At 49.7% G+C, this 17,112-nt stretch overlaps 1 protein-coding gene across 8 annotated transcripts in view; it reads left to right on the top strand.

Moving 5' to 3' along the window:
- The first annotated feature begins 828 nt into the window (after positions 1–828).
- TUBGCP3 (tubulin gamma complex associated protein 3) overlaps positions 829–17,112 on the top strand; it is an 85,193-nt gene continuing 68,909 nt past the window's right edge. For 6 of the 8 annotated variants that reach the window (XR_006215426.1, XM_042980344.1, XM_042980375.1 and 3 more), the window contains exons 1-3: positions 829–1,039; positions 10,412–10,519; positions 14,406–14,473. Coding sequence is in view for 7 of the 8 variants with exons in the window: in XM_042980344.1 (XP_042836278.1) it covers positions 964–1,039; positions 10,412–10,519; positions 14,406–14,473 (252 nt within the window). In the remaining variant the exon portion in view is untranslated. Of the gene's footprint in view, positions 1,040–9,428; positions 9,530–10,411; positions 10,520–14,405; positions 14,474–17,112 lie in introns of those variants that run through there. The other 2 variants (XM_042980352.1, XM_042980366.1) reach the window with 2 other exon arrangements.

Below are 17,112 nucleotides of genomic sequence, written 5' to 3'. Positions count from 1 at the left end.
AGCCTCCCCCCGCACTTGTGTGCAGGTGTGTATAACAGAGTTTCAAATGCCTTGTGATGGCCTACTGATCTGCCTTGTTCTCTTCGGGCCCTTCCCCCCTCAGTCTTCATAGGCCTGACTTAGTCTTCAGATGACTAGTTACCCCAGACGTGTGGGGAGGGGAGCCTGGGGTTAGGGATGGTGAATAGTCACATGCTATCTATGAAAACCTAGAAAGTGTACTGGGTGTCAATGTCAACCAAGTGTCAAAACCCATAAAATCTTGCCTTTAAGCAGACTTCTTCCACCAAAAGTCAGCTTGAGCCAATGATGTTTAAAAAAAAAAAAAATCTACGGGGGCTCCTAGGGGGCTCAGTCGGTTAAGCGTCTGACTTCGTCTCGGGTCATGATCTCACAGTTCATGGGTTCGAGCCCCGTGTTGGGCTCTGTGCTCACAGCTCACAGCCTGGAGCCTGTTCAGAGTCTGTGTCTCCCTCTCTCTCTGCCCCTCCCTTGCTCGCACTCGTGCTCTGTCTCTCAAGAATAAATAAACATTAAAACTTTTTTAAAATTATGGATTATAAAGATGCTATTGAGCACAGAGCAAATCAGTGGCCTTCCTGACCTCAGGGGTGTTGGGGGACCTGGGCCACAGGACCCCGTTCGAGGACCGTGCGGTCTGAGCAGCTGGAGCAGCTGGTGCCGGAACCCTTCACGCGCGGTAGCCGCGGTCCGGGGACCGGGCGCCACGGAGTGGGGAACTCTGAGGCCGGAGCACCAGCGCCCCGAGCGGCCGGAAGAAGCGGGGCATTGTGGGAAGGGCCCGCGGTTTCGGCGGGTTCCGTTAAAATGGCGGCCTGGTCGCCGGCGGTGCCCGAGAGGCCGTAGCCCGTCGGGGACGACCGGATCCTGCGTGGCGTGGGGCGTGGGGCGGGCGAGAGCCGGGGGGCTCTGCGGGGCCCCCGCGGGCGGTCCCAGGCGAGGATGGCGACCCCGGACCAGAAGTCGCCGAACGTCCTGCTGCAGAACCTGTGCTGCCGGATCCTGGGCAGGAGCGAAGGTAGCGGGGCTGGGTCGGGGGCTCGGGGCCGAGGCGTGTCCCGGAGGCCGCCCGTCAGCCTGGGATCCGGAGGCCTCGCATGGGCGGCGGGGTTGGGGAGGGGCGCGTCCCCGGGGCGGGGCGGCCTGCGGAGGGCTTGCAGCCCCGGGGGCGGAGGCAGGGAGGCCGGACCCCGGCGGGGCTGAGTCACCGCTCCGGGCGCAGCGGGCCCGGGGGGCGAAGCCGGGCACGGCGGCTCGCGGGCGCGTCCACCTTGTTCAAAGTCACCGGGGAGACAGGGCAGCGGTGGCCTGGGCCGGGTGGCCGGGAGCTGGCGAGCAGCAGCGTGCTCCCTGCCCCCCCGGGAAGGTCGAGCGGTCGGAGTGTGCTGCGAAGCGGGGGTGCGTGACTGTTACCTCCCCGGTTTTCTTCCAAGGGCTGAGGTTGGACTTGGTACGAAGCTGTCCTGGAGAGGCCGCCCTGCGGATGCCGATACCCAAGCCCAGCCCTGCGGGGCGTGGAGCCATTGCGGCCGCGGTGTTTTACGATTTGATATGGCTTGCCCTCTTGGTGTTTGTTTTGGCGGGACGCGAAGGGGATGCGTGGAGTCCACCCTGGAGGGATTTTCTGGGTAACTGAAGACACGGGGTTGCTTATGCCTTCAGCGCTGTGCGGTGGACGAGAAGTCGTGCAGTTTTTGCTGGAAGACTTTACACAAAATTACTTTGAAAATATAATGACCAAATTTTAACTTTTCGCGATTCATGACAATTAGGTACATACTTGATTTGATGTTCTATGATAGCCGTAGGAGTAAAAGCTGGATTTTTTTTTTTTTTCCCGTCAGCCTATTCAATGACACCAACCTCACACAGTTCTTGGGACATTTTATAAAGTTTAAGTCTGTCCCTTTGGGCTCCCCAACCCTAGGCACTATGCTGGGTGCTTGTGTGATGCGGAGACGCACAGACCAGTGATTCCACTGGTAGATGTACATTCTAGGGGAGGAGTCGTGGTAAAATAGGTAATTGTAGGTTAGGGATAAATGCTGAAACGGAGATAGAGCGGGTGCTGGGATTTTGAGGGAAGAAGTGAGGGAAAGCCTCTGCGGAGATGATTCGATGATGGACTGGAGTGAGGGTAGGGGGGCCCAGGAGCACCTGGAGAGGGTTCCCCAGAGAGAGGACAGGTGCACAGGTTGCGAGCCTGGCTTGTTGTTTTCAGGTTTTGTCTCCAGCTTTCCTGTACGTGCACCTCAAGCACCCTGAGTTACCTTTCTGATTCCATGTTCCTGATCCTAGGAGAAGCCAGAGGGCTGAGATTGCTGGTTACCACTCACTCACTCTAACGCCAGCGGTCTCACTGTGCCGGCGGGTCCTCGGTTTTCCTTCCAGGATAAGCCACACGGTTGTCCATTCCCCCCATGCTCATACGTGGACTTTGAAGGCCACTCATTGTGAGGTAGCATGATGTTTCTCGATAAAAAAAAAAAAAAATTCTTTTTTAAAATTTGAGGCTCTTTTTGATTGTTTCACCCTTCAAGGAGATTAAAGCACTTATCTTCAGCAGAGTTCTGCCTCCTCCTGTCTCTCTTTAGAACAGTGTTTAAATGTAAGAGTAAATATGTTCTCTGTGAGATCCTGAGGGGATCCTCTCTGAACAAAATGGATCATAAAATCCATCAAAGATGATTCCGTTAGCTCTGTTCTGGACCGCGAGGATTGGCAAACCATTATATTCGTAATTCCAAATACATGCTATTTACTGAAGAATTTATAAGTATTTAATAGCTTGCCTTGTTCTGATTTGTTCTACCTTACTGAACAAAAGCAATATTAATTGCTTCCTTTACAGTGTTTGACATTTAAAAAAATCTTTTCGTTAGTGGGTATTTTATCTGGTAACTAAGTAGAACATTTGATTAATTCTTTTTCTAAGGTCATGTTATAAACAATTGGCCTTGTATTATTATAATATTGCTTTTCCAAGACTATGATATTGAGGAATAATTGATACCTGTTACTTTTATTTTATAATTTTTTTTAATGTTTATTTCCGAAGGAGAGAGAGAGACAGAGTGTGAGTGGGAGAAGGACAGACACACACACACACACACACACACACACACACACACAGAATCTGAAGCAGGCTCCAGGCTCTGAGCTGTCAGCACAGAGCCCGACGCGGGGCTCGAACTCATAAACCGCGAGATCATGACCTGAGCCCAAGTTAGATACTTAACTGACTGAGCCACCCAGGCGCCCCCTGGTGCTTGATATGTTTATAAAGTTAATGTAATCATTATTTCTCACCTTTTCCAGCCTTCGAATTTGCTTGAAACACACACATACTGCCAGCCAGTGTGTTCTGGATGTTTCAGAAGCAACCTTCCTTTTCATACTTTGTAATCCTTTTCCTAACTAGAAGATAACAAGCACAGTGGGTTTTGTTAGGTGAGTATTTGAACACACATGCTCAGGGGCAGCTCCAGTACACTGTGCACTGAGGTGAGATGACTATCTTCTGCTGTGACAGTGCTGTGAGTGTGCTCCGAGCCACGGCGCAGGTGGACGGGGTGCCGTCCTGGTGACTCGTGGGCCTTACGCGGTATTGCTGTTGGTGTCATGATTTTCCGAAGTGGTGAAGAGCCCTTGATGAAGTTCCAGATGAATGAATTATGGTCTTCCTTGATTATATACTTGGGAAAATCAACGTATATTAAATATATGTTAAAAGTTACATTAAGTGTATGTTGAAATGTGCACTAAATGTCTACTGACATAGAAATTCCAGTGTTTTAGGCTTCATTGGAAAGTTGTGCTTAGTGGGCTTACTGTTATTTTAAAATGATCTAAAATTTAAAAATGATCTCGGTTTAAATTCCCAATCCAGTAAATATTGATATAACCTACACATGAATAAGTAAATCCTCTTAGGGATCCTCAATCATCAGCGTGGAAGGGGACCCTGAGACTGAAAATTTCAGTCTGAGAGCCCCAAGTCTAGAGCAGCATGTCTTGTTTCTGTTTTGGAGCATAGCCTTGCATTCCGTGGGAGCTGCGCGTGGAGTGTGGCCACACGAGAACCTGGTACCAGGGTTGCTGTGGCGGGACTGGTGGTGTGGCAGTGGTCTAAGGGGGGGCCTTTTACGGTAGCTAAGCCTTCACACCTTGTCACCGTGCATCTCTCCATGTGATACCTCCTCGGAATTGATGTCGTGGGCACCGTCTCCAGATAGTGTGACTCTGTAGGTCCATGTGGGAGCGTGGTGTCTCAAGCGCAGAGTCCCTGTGGCCTGTGGCCTGCGTCTGGAGGGGCAAAGAATTACAGGTTTACATGCTTGCTCTGTGTTGGCCGATATGCCGTCCTGTTCCATAGGACAGCAGTGTCGTGTGTGCATCGCTTCCAAACCACACACCTCCACCCCGCTCACTTTGCGAATCCCAGGAGAGCACGCAGCCGCAGGCTTTGGATTCACTTATTTCTGTGCATCTTTATGTTCATTTTCTACCTGAGTGCTCGTGGAACCCTTTCGGGGTCTAGAAGGTAACTGTCACTTACGAACTCTTGGGCCCACATCGGAGTGCTCTTTGGACCCTTCACGTTGGCATCAGGGCCATGTGGTCCCGCTGTCTCCCTTGTCCTGAACGCGAACCTCTTCTGTGCTGCAGCCACGGGTCCTTTCTAGAGGGGACATCTGATCACGCCAGGTGAAGAGAGTTTGTTTCCTACGTGTAATCTACAGGATGAAGGCCACATTGTCTTGCTGAAAAGTTAAAAGCCGGGTGCTTTGAGTTGTGGTTTTAATGGCTATGGCAGACAGATCATGCATTGAAATGACATTTTCAGATTAATACTAATAAAAATACCTAACGTTTTTCAACAACTTACTCTCTGCCACACTCTGCATACACTGTGAGCTGGTGTATTTAACTCCCAATGTTGCTGGACAGTTGGAATACTTCTCACTAACCTCGTTTTGTAGATGGGGACACGCGCGCGGAGAGATAAAGTAGTTTGCTCACTGTCACCAAGCTGGCGAATTGCAGAGCCAGGATCGGAACCCACATCTCTGGTTCTGGAACCTGATGTCTTGAATTAATTCCTTCCTGCTCTTCTGTGTGGAATCTGGCACCTTCCATCTCTGTGCTGAGTGCAGGAACCTAAGCACCTGCCCGGCCTGTGGAACGACCTCTCGCCTCTGTCCTCACCTGTGTGTTCTCCGCACGGCTTGTTTGGAGAGTGTGCGTGGGTACAGCGGCTGCTTGGGCAGTGTGTCCTTGAATTCACTGGTGCCTGCTTCTCAGGGGGATACTCTCAGGGGCTGGGCAGAGGAACACTGCCTTCCTGCCTTGGCTCCTGATACCCAGAGCGGATTGGACGTGAGGACGTAGCACATTCCTTTGGTGTTTGCTGGTGAAAACAATGCAATACTCTAATTTTTCATCTTGGACCTAGCCAGTCATCAAAGAGCTTCAGCCTGGACCTCCTCCCCTGGGACTCCGGATGGAACACGGCTTGGATTTTGGAACTAGCGACACTGGCATCCTTTGAGGGACCGTGGACACAGTAGCCCTTGAATCTCCTCGTGTCCTTTCTTGTGGCGAGTTCCTACATGTCAGAGGGCTGCTTCCTCAGAGAGGCCTTCCCTGACCAGCCCACGTCGCGAGGTCCTCCCTGTTGGCCGGCACAGCGTCCTGCTCATTTTCTTAGGAACTCTTATCGCAGACGGGTCGCCTGTGGAGTTACTTGCCTTGTGTTTCGTGTTGTCACTGAGCTGCCTGGTGAACCACTATTTTCTGTCCCGTCTTAGGGCCCGTGGTGTTTGGCGCTTAGGAGTTTTCTTTGAATTACTGATTGAACTTAGTTTTTACCTTAGAAATGGAATAATGTTGTGGGAGTGTTAAACTGGAAATCTGTAGTGGATATTGTTTGATGGTTAGGTTCACCAAACAAGGAATGATTGTCACTGTGAAGTTAATAGCCTGTATTCTGTGCGTCTACCTTTGAAACTTAGATTTCACCTAAAAATACAGATGGAATTTTCAGATATTTTCTGTCAGCGGGAAAGAGAGACTGCACACTGGTCTGGCCAGCAGGTAGGGAAGTTGAAGGTGGTTGGTGAGGTGGCAGTGAAATGCTACACGTGCCACAGGTGCAGGGCGTAGAGACGGGAGAGGAGAGGATTTCTGGTGTTGAGTTTTGAATTTTTGTTGGAAAAGTGGAAAGTTTATGAAACTTTTGGAGTGGAGATGTTTGTCTCAGGTACTTGAGTATGTTAATGAAGTATTTTTTTTTTTTTTTTTGTAGAACTCAGGATCATGGTAATCTAAAAACATTTTCTCAACTAGAACAGTTTTACAGGCACCCTTGCAGGTGAGAAATTTTCAGTGCCACTTTTAACATATTAAAATTAATGTTTACTCCTTAGAAAATGTTAAAGGTGTGGAAAAGTATAAAGAAGAAAATTAAAACTACTCCCTGATCCTGGGACTCCACAAAAACACTTCAGATTACTTCTCTTTGCTGTTTCCCTGCCCTGCTTTGTATGCACTCACCAAGTCCTGAACACATGCTGTGCTGATGTGGTGGTGTTCAGGGAAGACTCTGTAGTCTCTCTCCTGTGTGCGTGTTTGGGTGTGCTTGGGAGAGGAGGGCGGTCTGAAGGGGTGACATTTCCACAGAGAACCGGGGGAAGTGATGGGGTGAGGCCTGGGAGGATGTGGGAGAAGAGTGTCAGGGTCCGGGCCACAAGCCGGGGGTGGGGTGGTATGCTCAAGGGTTGGCAGGGTTGGCCAGACCACGGAGCGCGGCTGGCGTGTGGCCAGTGCAGCTGGGAGGGGAGAGGCGGGATGTGGTGCTGGTGGCGTGGCCAGGGACCGGGGACCAGGGACCAGGTCGGGCAGGCTGTCCTCATGAGTTTGGATTTGATTCTGGGCCTGACGGGAGGGTCAGGCAGAGCGATGACTTTATTTATGTTCTAAAAAGATCGTTCTGATCGCCATGTGGATAATTTGCTCTAAGGGACAAGAGTAGACATAGGGTGGCCGGCTACCTAGGACACCTGCTGCAGGTGGATAGATCCGTGGAACGGGCATGTGGGGACGCACCGTGAGAAATGGATTCAACAGGATTTGCTGGCCTGGATAAGTGCTTAAGAGCCTCATCTCCTAAATCATCAATCAGATACAGAAAGTTTGAAGTGATTTTCCTTCCGTCCACTTGGAAGGTGTTCATTCCTTCACTGATGAGAATCTGCCGTTAAAGTGATTCTTACTCCTTTGAAGCTCCATCTGGCAGCTCATAGGATCTTCTCTTTATCTTTTATGTTCTGAAATTCCGCTCTATGTAAATTTTGCTTTCGTGCTCTGAAACTTTGTCTAGGTGTGGGACTCAAAGTTTATATGGATTAACACTTGGCGCTCCATCAATTTGAGGACTAATTATGGGAAAAGTGCCATTCTTCCTCGTGAATTCTAACTTGTGTTTGTTGTGTTGTTGTGTTTATTGACCCCTGACTAGCTCCATCTGGTGTCTGGCCTAGTTTTTAAATATTTAATAGTTTTAAAAACATTTCACAACTGCTTCCTCTGTGTTGCTGTTTTGCCTCTGGCAGCCGTCCTCTGTTCTAGATTGTTCTGTGTTGCCTTTTTCAGAATATCGTGTAGATGAATCATACCGTGTGTGCTCTTCAGACTGGCCACTTTCACTTTGCTGATGCTTCTGCGATTCACTAGTGGTGCCGCATGTGTTAGTAGGTGACTCCATTTCACTGCAGAGCTGCGTTCCACTGCACGGATGCCCCGTGGCTTACTTGTCCCTGCACATAGGGGGGGTGTCTGCACGGGTCCTGGGCTCTGGCGGTCACGGGGAGTCCTAGGGAACGCGGCTGCAAACATTCACGTACAGAGGTTTATGTCACCCTAAGTTTCATTTCTCTGGAATAGATACAAGTGGGATTGCTAGGTCACGTGAAAAGTGTATGCTTAGCTTTTAAAGAAACTGCCAGAATGTTTCCAGAGTGCCTGTGCCAGCTTCATGCACCGCCCCCCCCCCCCCCCCCCCCGCCGTCCCCGGCCAGTGTACGGGACTCCTGGCCTGGGTGCTGGTGGTCTGTTTCATTCAGCAGTTGGGATAGATGAATAAGGGTGTCTCATCGTGGTCTTGAGTTTCCCTGATGACTAACGTCATCTATTTCTGTGCCGTTCACCTTCATGCTGATTGTCTGTTTAACATTTTTAGGCTATGTTTTTTATTGGGTGTTCCCTGCCCCCCCCTTATTGAGTTTTCAGAGCTCTCTCCCTATAATTTGGATTCAGGTCCTTTGTTGTGTTTTGCAAATATTTCCTCAGTATTTTCATTCTCTTAACAGTGTCCTTTGCAGAGCAGAAGTTTAATCTTGGATGAAGTCCCGTTTATCACATTTTTTTTAAAAAAGATTTTATTTATTGCATTAAAAAATTTTTTTTTTACTCTTTATTTATTTTTGAGAGAGACAGAGAGACAGACCATGAGTGAGGGAGGGGTAGAGAGAGGGAGACACATAATCCTAAGCAGGCCCCAGGCTCTGAGCTGTCAGCACAGAACGCAATGTGGGGCTTGAACCCACAAATCATGAGATCATGACCTGAGTTGGAAGTCGGACGCTTAACTGACTGAGCCACCCAGCACCCCAAAAAAGATTTTAAGTAATGTCTACACCCAGTGTGGGACTCGAACTCACAACCCAGAAATCAAGAGTCACACACTCCACTGATGGAGCCAGCCAGGGCCCCACGTTTAACACATTTTTTAATGGGTCAGAATTTTGGTATATTACGTAAGAACTCTTTGTCTGAGTTAGAGTCACAAAGATCTCTTCTGTTGGTTTTTTTCTTCTAAGAGTGTTATGTTTTACTTATGTTTTACTCTTACTGTGATGTAGTCAAGTTAATTTTTGCATGTGTTGTATGGTATAGGGTGAGCTTCTTTTTTGAGTTTACAAAAGAAACCACATTTTTCCCCCACATTTAAGTAGCTTTCTTTCTTTTTTTTTTTTTTTCTTTTTAAGTAGGCTTCACGCCGAGTGCAGAGCCCAATGCAGAGCTTGAACTCACGACTCTAAGATGTTAATGGTGTTGCCTGGAGTAGGTTGGGGTGTGCCCTGCTGGGTGGTTGTGCATCAGTGGGAAGGTAGGGGGTGTTGGGTTTGCTAGTGTTCCTTGTATAGGAATTGTGACTCCCCGTGTCTGGGAAGGAGGGATGGCATCCTTAAGTTCAGTCTGCTACTTTTTGTTTTTTAAGTGTATTTATTTATTTTGAGAGAGAGAGAAAGCATGTGAGCGCACACACTAGCAGGGGAGGGGCAGAGAGAGAGAGTCCCAGTGCAGAGCCCAGTGCAGGGCTCAGACTCACGAACTGAGAGATCATGACCTGAGCTGAAATCAAGAGTCAAGATGCTTAACCGACCGAGCTGCCCAGGCACCAGCCAGTCTGCTGCTTTCCTTCGTGCGCCTTTCCAGCAGGCCCTGTGTGAGTTGCCCGGTGAGGCGGTCAGTGGTTGTGTGGGGGACAGAAGGGGGAGAGGCCCCGGGGGCCTGTGGTCCAGCCAGACCTTCTGCTGGTCCTCTTCTGCCCCAGTTCCTTCACACCTTCCGAGGAGTGGGGGCCCCCTGCCCTCGGAGCTTCCCTGGGCTTCTGCAGAGGGAGCTGTGTTTCTTGCTGGGACTGGTGGCTCTGCCCCCTCCACCCCCTGCTGCCCCTCCAGTCAGACCTGGAACGGCCCATCTCACTGTCCTGAACCTGCTCCCACCCGTCCGTTTGCTTTGCTACTTCTCACACTGGCTGACTTCTGGTCGGTGCAGTTTCTACCTTGTCTTCTTTGCCCTTGTGGGTTTCTGCTTTTGTTAAACAAGCAAACCACAAAATTCTTTGTTAGTTTAGTGGGGTTGTTGAAGGAAGTAGAGGCAGACATCCGTGGTTAAGCCGTCATCGGTGCCTGAGGTGCACACTGTCTATTAAGTTAGCTGCCCACTTTGGTTTTCTGTGTTTGTTGACCTCAGCCTTGGAGCTTCTCGGACGTTCTCGCGAATGGGCTACTTCTCACGGGCCGTGTTCTGGCTGTGACTCTCCCTGCCCCGTTTTTGTGATCATCGGTCCAGCTCATTGTCTGGGATTCTTCAGCCTTCCTGGCCTGTTGCTGTCTCCCTTTCTTGTTTCTTGGAACTCTCGTTATATTCATTTATTCATTCATTTGCTTTGGTTTCTGAATAGCTTCTCTGTTCTCTCCGTTAAGACCTTGGGAAGCTGGGAGGGAGATCTATGTGCCCGGCCCGCTGTCTCTGGCTGGAAGCGTGAGCTGGTCAGAGCTTAGCCTGATTGGCAATAATTTGCATCTTCTTACTTACCTTTCAGCTGACGTAGCCCAGCAGTTCCAGTACGCAGTGCGGGTTATTGGCAGCAACTTTGCCCCAACCGTCGAAAGAGATGAATTTCTCGTAGCCGAAAAAATCAAGAAAGAACGTACGTATTTTTCTTCAGCGCTACCAGGTGTTGGATTCTGAAACTTGTATACGTGCATATGCGTATGTATCTCTGTGCATGTGTACGTGTGGTCCCCAAGCACAGTGTGATTATAAGTACTATCACGTATATATAAAAACACGTGTTAACAATATGCACAACTTCGTTCTGATTTTTATCAGAACATAGAGCAATGTTTATTTTTGAGAGAGAGAGAGAGACAGAGAGCAAGCAAGGAAGAGGCGGAGAGAGGGAGACGCAGCATCCGAAGCAGGCTCCAGGCTTTGAGCTGTCAGCACAGAGCCCGACGTGGGGCTTGAACCCACGAACAGTGAGATCATGACCTGAGCTGAAGTCGGACACTTAACCGACTGAGCCACCCAGGCTCCCTGAGGATTGTTTTAAATACTATAGAACTGAATAATTTGAGAGTGTGAGGAAGATAAAAGGGCTTCATGTATTTTCTTGTATATCTTTTGATTTGCAGTATTTAATATTATGCACCTTTTGACCACATATCCTAGAACACTGTGTTGGCTGTGAAGAGGTCAGTATGGCTTCTAGGGGATTGTCAGTATTCAAACTTCTAATACCTTAGAATGGTCTTTGTGAACATTTTCATTCTGGGCTGATACTGAAAGCTTTCTTAAACGTCATTACCTTGGACAAGAAAGCTCTCATTTACTCGCACCGGGGTGCTGGTGTGTGCTCTGTGTGAGGTGGGGCTTTGCTGCCCTCTGCCCTGCGGGACTGTGTGAGGGAGGGAGGCTTGGAGCACAGGTACCCACGTGCGAATATTTCTCTTGTGCCGGTTGGAGGGTTGTTTTTCTCCAGAGACCAGTTCCCAGCCCCTCGCAGTTGTCTGGGCTCTGCGCCAGGAAAGCAGGCCCTGTCAGCGCGATCTCCCTGCTGAGGCCTGGCTGTCCACCGCCCAGACGCAGTGGGCTTTGCGCTTCCGACTGTGCTGGCAAACTGGTGGCGACGCCGTCTAGGATTTCCATTCTTCACGGCACGGTTCGCCACCCCCAGCTGGTGCTTGGTTCACTGGGTTTGGCCGGTGGTCTGCGACGTCCTGCTGCACGGTGCGTAACTGAGCTGGACGGGAGGCGGTCCTGACGCGCGAGTGCTTGGACCTTGCGGTCCTCGCCCCGGCACACTTGGGCCCCGTGAGCAGTCAGGGGTGAAGTGCCCGTCCACTGAGGTAGCTCAGCCCCTGGTGTTATGCAGCGTGATGTGTTATTTAACGTAGGGGCAGAAATGGAGTATTTATCCCGCTATTAACCTCTAAAAACTTACTTTTATTCAGTAAATAAAACTAAACGTAAGAACGCTGTACTCTTTCTGAACCCTGATGACTATTAATTACATCTCAAATCGTTCTTATATGTCAGACTGTAGATGAGCGACCACCCCAGCTGTTAGGTCTGTGTTCACAGAACCTTCCCTTTGCAGCTTGACGTTTCGAGGCCACCTGGTGAGCACATTACCTGTGTAGTAGTTAAAAATAAAGTTTGTCTAGGCTGAGAGTTACGGAACTGGCAGTGACGTTGTTGGAGTGGATACGGCAAGGAAGTCTTGGACTTTCTTGAAGAAGAAAGCTGTATCCGTCACAGTTTGGTTTTTTCTGGTGTATCCTCTGTGTTTTTGAAGAAAGACCTGTATCTTGCCACAGTTCGCCTCCCTGCCCCTCTCTGCCTCTTACCACCGAGTGCCCGCCACTCCTCTCGGACACCGTCTCCGGACCCTGCTGTGGGGCGGCCCCGCCGTGGGGACAGCATCACCCTCTCTGGGCCTGCCGTGGGGAGAGCGTCACCCTCCCTGGGCCCCGGGTCCGGGGTGGCCCCGCTGTGGGGAGAGCGTTTCTGATGGTCTTTTCATGTAATGGTCACCACCGAGTTCTTGTACTTCGTATTTCATTAATTCTTAGATACAGTGTTTACATTTAAGCACTTTTGAAATTTGATTACAGTTTTTGGTAGATATGCTGAGTTGGGGTAGTTCTGGCCTCTTGAACAACACAAAATAATTTTCCATTTTATATGGCCCACTTAGAATATAAAACGGTAGTATGTATTATATTGGAACAAATTGTAAAACTTCTCATGTGTGACAAAATTTAACACCTATTTGTTTTTTAATGTTTCATGTTGGTCAGTGGGGTACCTTGTAACTAAAGATTTGTTTTGCAATCTATTAGGTAAAACATTTTTGGGGGTAAATATTCTGTTTATTTTTATTTGTATTATTTACTGTTTCATTGTCCCACGGTTATTTTGTATCTGTGCATTAGTATTGATCTCATTCTGTAGAAAGAACCTCTCTTAATTTTTTTGTTGTTGTTGTTTTTAATTAGAGAGAGAGAGAGAGCTAGTTAGCACTCACGAGTTGGGGGGAGGTGGGCAGAGGGAGAGAATCCTAAGCAGGCCTCATGCTCAGCATGGAGTCCAATGCAGGGCTTGAGCCCACAACCCTGGGATCATGACCTGAGCCAAAGTCAGGAGTCAGATGCTCATCTGATTCAGCCACCCAGGTGCCCCAGAGCATCTCTCGCTTAATTTAATGACTGTATTTATTTGGAGTATTTTTATATGTTTTTAAAGGGAGTAAATTATATTATTAAATGTTAATTGCATTTGTTTAGTTTAATGCATTTTGTAACAACACATTAAAAATTAAAATTTTTTTAAAAATTTATTTTAGGGAGTGCATGCACCTACTCGGCACGGGGGGAGAAGGGTCAGAGAGAGAGGGCGAGAGAGAATCTCACATAGGCTCCACACTGCCAGTGCAGAGCCTGACACGAGGCTCGATCTCACAACCCTGGGATCATGACTTGAGCCCAAGTCGAGTTGGATGCTCAGCCGACTGTGCCCCCCAGGCGCCCAGTAAACAAGACATACATGTTAAAGAGAGCCTTACCTTTGTGCACAGGCAGACCTGACATGTGAACGGGATGATGTAACCTCCGGTGTGTGGTTCACAAGAGCAGAACGTGAACACCAGGACCCTTTCCTGGCGATACATGTGAAAAAGTATTGGCCATCACACCAGTCACTGTCTTTCTGCAAACCAGTTTAGAGTTAAGTGAACTTGGCTGTTGGGATTTTAAGAAACGAGTCCTGCTGGGTGATTCCCTGGAGACTGGAGAAACTGTTAGCTAGATTTCGAAAGTGGTGCCTTTTCTGCTGTGGCAGGTATGGGGCAGGTATGGGGTTCCTGTGAGGGGCGCTTGTGTGCACATGGTATGTGCAGGGTTGTGGGTGTGGGCGAGTGTGGCCCTCTCCTTTGGGGCCCAGGTCCAGTGTGGAGTCTCGTCCTTTGTGGAACCGATTGGAGCATGGGCTTTGCGTGCATTACTGTGGCTTCCGGGGAACTAGTGAGTGTAGTAGCTGCAGGCGTCTGAAGACATTTACTAATATTGCTGTGCATGTTAACAGAAATGCTTAGAATGTGTGGTTTTAGGTCAAGCTATCATGAATGATAGGCTTGTTGGTTATTGCCCTTTGAATTTACCATTCCCAAGGTATTTTTACTTTACATCTGTCCTTCCAGTAGCCATCGACTAGTTAACCTGGTGGTAGCTTGCCCCACTGGATTGCCTGTTCATATTGGTGGGTAGAATCTAAAAGGTCCCATCGTTTCTGTTACTTCAGCTAACTTTCTCATAGACTCTGATTCCAGCCTAATACTGTCAGCATTTTGCAAATGTCAGAGAGATCAAAGGAATTGACCAAATTCACAGAGCTGAAATGTCACTCGTTATTCTGATTCTTAAGCTCAGGATTCTTTTCAGACTTCAGCTACCTGTGACCGTGGGTGAAATAGTGTCCTAGAAGGAGTTTTGGTGTAGGTGACTAACACGTCGCTTTCTTTTCTAACTTTTCAGTTATTCGGCAGAGAAGAGAAGCGGACGCTGCGTTGTTTTCAGAGCTCCACAGAAAGCTTCACTCACAGGTAGCGTGCACTCCACTACCCGTGAGGCTGTCGGGCTGGTTTGGGGATGTGGGGACTTTTTTTGTGGGATCACATTAAGCCTTTCTGTGCTGAGTAGTGGATCTTCATTGTAGATTGTGTTTGCTTTTGAAGAGATTTTCGAGATTAAAAGTAGGTTTGAGCTGGATTTAATGGGAAATTGCTTATGAAGGTGGAGGAAGCTACATTGGGAAATCAACCAGAATGAGGTAGCCCTCAGTTCGTGTGACGGAAGGCTGCACGTGCGGTAGGAAGCTGGTAGAAGCCTCGACTCGGCTGCATGTGGGGTGACAGCTCGACTTCTCCATTATTATTCCTCAGGCCCTAATTTGTGCTATTGTAGTGAATGACCTAAAACAGTTCTGATTTTGAACATTTTGTGATTGATTGTTGATGACTTGGCCACACGTGGTTTTCTGACCTGTTATTTTTGGAGAAGACGCTGCCCTTCTGGACACCAATAAATTCACTGAATTACAGGGTGAGAGCTTGGTCCATCTGTCTCCCTCCTGCCGCAGAGAAGAACGTGAAATCCCAAGTTTCGTGCTTTGCTCATCCAGTACTGAGTTCGCAGTACAGCGATCAAAATCCCCAAGTTGTGCCTAAGGCTGCTAGTGATTAAACTCTTAACTCTTCCAAGTTTTTCTCCTCCTTTCTAACTTAAAATGGTTGTTTTCCAAAACTTTGTTTGGAACAGAGTGCTTATCCCTGAGCAGTGTGGTGAAGCAGAGCTGGTTTCCTAGGGCTCTCGCCCCCAGAAGCAGCGCGTGGTTCGGCCGGTGGCTGACACGGGATGAACGATGTGAGGACACGATAGTACAGCGCTAGTAATTAACCAGATGAGGAACAGCCGGCCCATCTTTGTGCTAAAACATCCAGTTCTTGGTTTCCCTGTTCTGTCCTCTCTCCTCACTGGGTACCCTTCTTGGCAGTGCGTGCTGTGCGAGGTGTGGCCGGGGGGTGCAGGTGCGGTCTGGGCAGGATCGGGGAGGTGATGATGGAGGCCTGTGGTACGGTGTGGAGTGGTTGGGGAAGGGGTCCCAGTGGTCCTGGGCTGCAGTCTGCGTGTGGTTGACGGAGCTGTGGACAGAGGAGGATGGCTGTCTGGGGGAGGGCAGCCCATGCCTTGTGGAGGGCGCTGGGAGAAGGGCGGGCATGAGGGGGTGGCGTGGGCAGCGGCGAGGGTCTTGGAGGAGGTGAACCTTGGCGGGTGGGGTATGGACGCTGGAAGAAGCTAGGTGTCTAACTGCTTCACAGACCCACTTGTGTGGGTGTTCCTCCAGATCTTACAGTGCCCTGGCGTGCATTCTGACATTTAGAATTCGATACATGCGTACTTAGATTTCAAAATCTAAAATAATGGGGTCTGAAGTGGTTTAGAAGCATTGAAACGTCTGTGATGCTGGAGTCGTTCAGCTCGCTTGCCTCAGCAGATCTCTCTCTCCACCCTTCCCTGCCCTGCTTTGGGCTCCGGATGGCCCCCCTGGGGCTCCCTTGTCCCTTCTCTGCCCTGCTTCGGGGTGTCTTCACTCAGAACTGATGGGGCGGGAGGGGAGTGAGGCCAAGCCGCCCTCCTCCTGACAGGCAGTGGCTTGGCAGTGGCTCTGCTGTGCCGCTGGGCCCCGCGGACCATTCCCCTGCCCGCGCCCTGCACCCCCGGCTCATTGGCTCTGGTGGCCCATCTCCTCCCTGGTCCCTCAGGCCTCCATCCTGGCCGTGGTCCCTGCCGGCGTTGTGCCGTCCTGTTTCCCTGGTCTGTCCACGCCTCTGCGTAGTCCCTCCGTCAGACGCTCTCCAGGCCCAGCCTGCGTGTTTACATACCTGTTCTTATGGTAAAAGAATACTGCCTCCTCCTTTAAAAATGCCATTTGCTGATTGTTTTTGGTGCATGATTTTGTTTGGATTTGGAATTTTCTCTGCTCTCCACCCCATAAATTGTCCTTATTTTTCTAAAGCAAGAACTGAGGCTCTAACCCAGAACTCGCTGCCCTGAGGGACCTCCTGTTGCCTTCCTGACGCCTTCTGGGCATCTCTACGCACATGCCCCTCAGGAAACTCCCACAAGGCCTTGGAGCTTGACATTCTCAGAACTGAAAGGAGCATTTTTTGTTTTTTTCCATACTCCAGGCATCCGTTCACATGCACCCACGCACACCCCTGCCCTTCCCCATTTTCTTTCCTGGTGAATGATGACATTGTTCAAGTGCCAAAAGCTGGAAACCCGAATGTCACGTCGACTCCACCGCTCTCCCCAAATTTGCCCTGTCCCCAAGCCTTATTAATTGTTCTCTCAAGCATGCCTCTCTCCTGTGCCATCTGGAGTCTGGCGCCCTGCGGTTGGCCTCCCAGTGCACGGCTTGGTGATTTTGGTAGGGGAGTTAGGTGCTCACCTTTGCTTCTGCCCACATCCCAGAGTGGTGGTGAGGGTGCAGGAGGAGGCATGTGGGAGGGCGTCCATCCCACGGGGCCCTCCTTTCCACGGCAGCGACGGGAGCTCATCTCCCTCCAGCCCTTCAGGGAGACGGGATGCAGGAGGATTGGCTTCGGCCCTCGGTGCTGCACCCGAGGGGTCACCTAGCCCTGGGAGCCCTGGACCTGCTCACAGGGGACTGTGAAGGTTC

This window comes from Panthera tigris, chromosome A1, assembly GCF_018350195.1.
Source record: "Panthera tigris isolate Pti1 chromosome A1, P.tigris_Pti1_mat1.1, whole genome shotgun sequence".
Lineage (NCBI taxonomy): Eukaryota > Metazoa > Chordata > Mammalia > Carnivora > Felidae > Panthera > Panthera tigris.
This window is presented reverse-complemented; position numbering and strand designations above follow the sequence as displayed.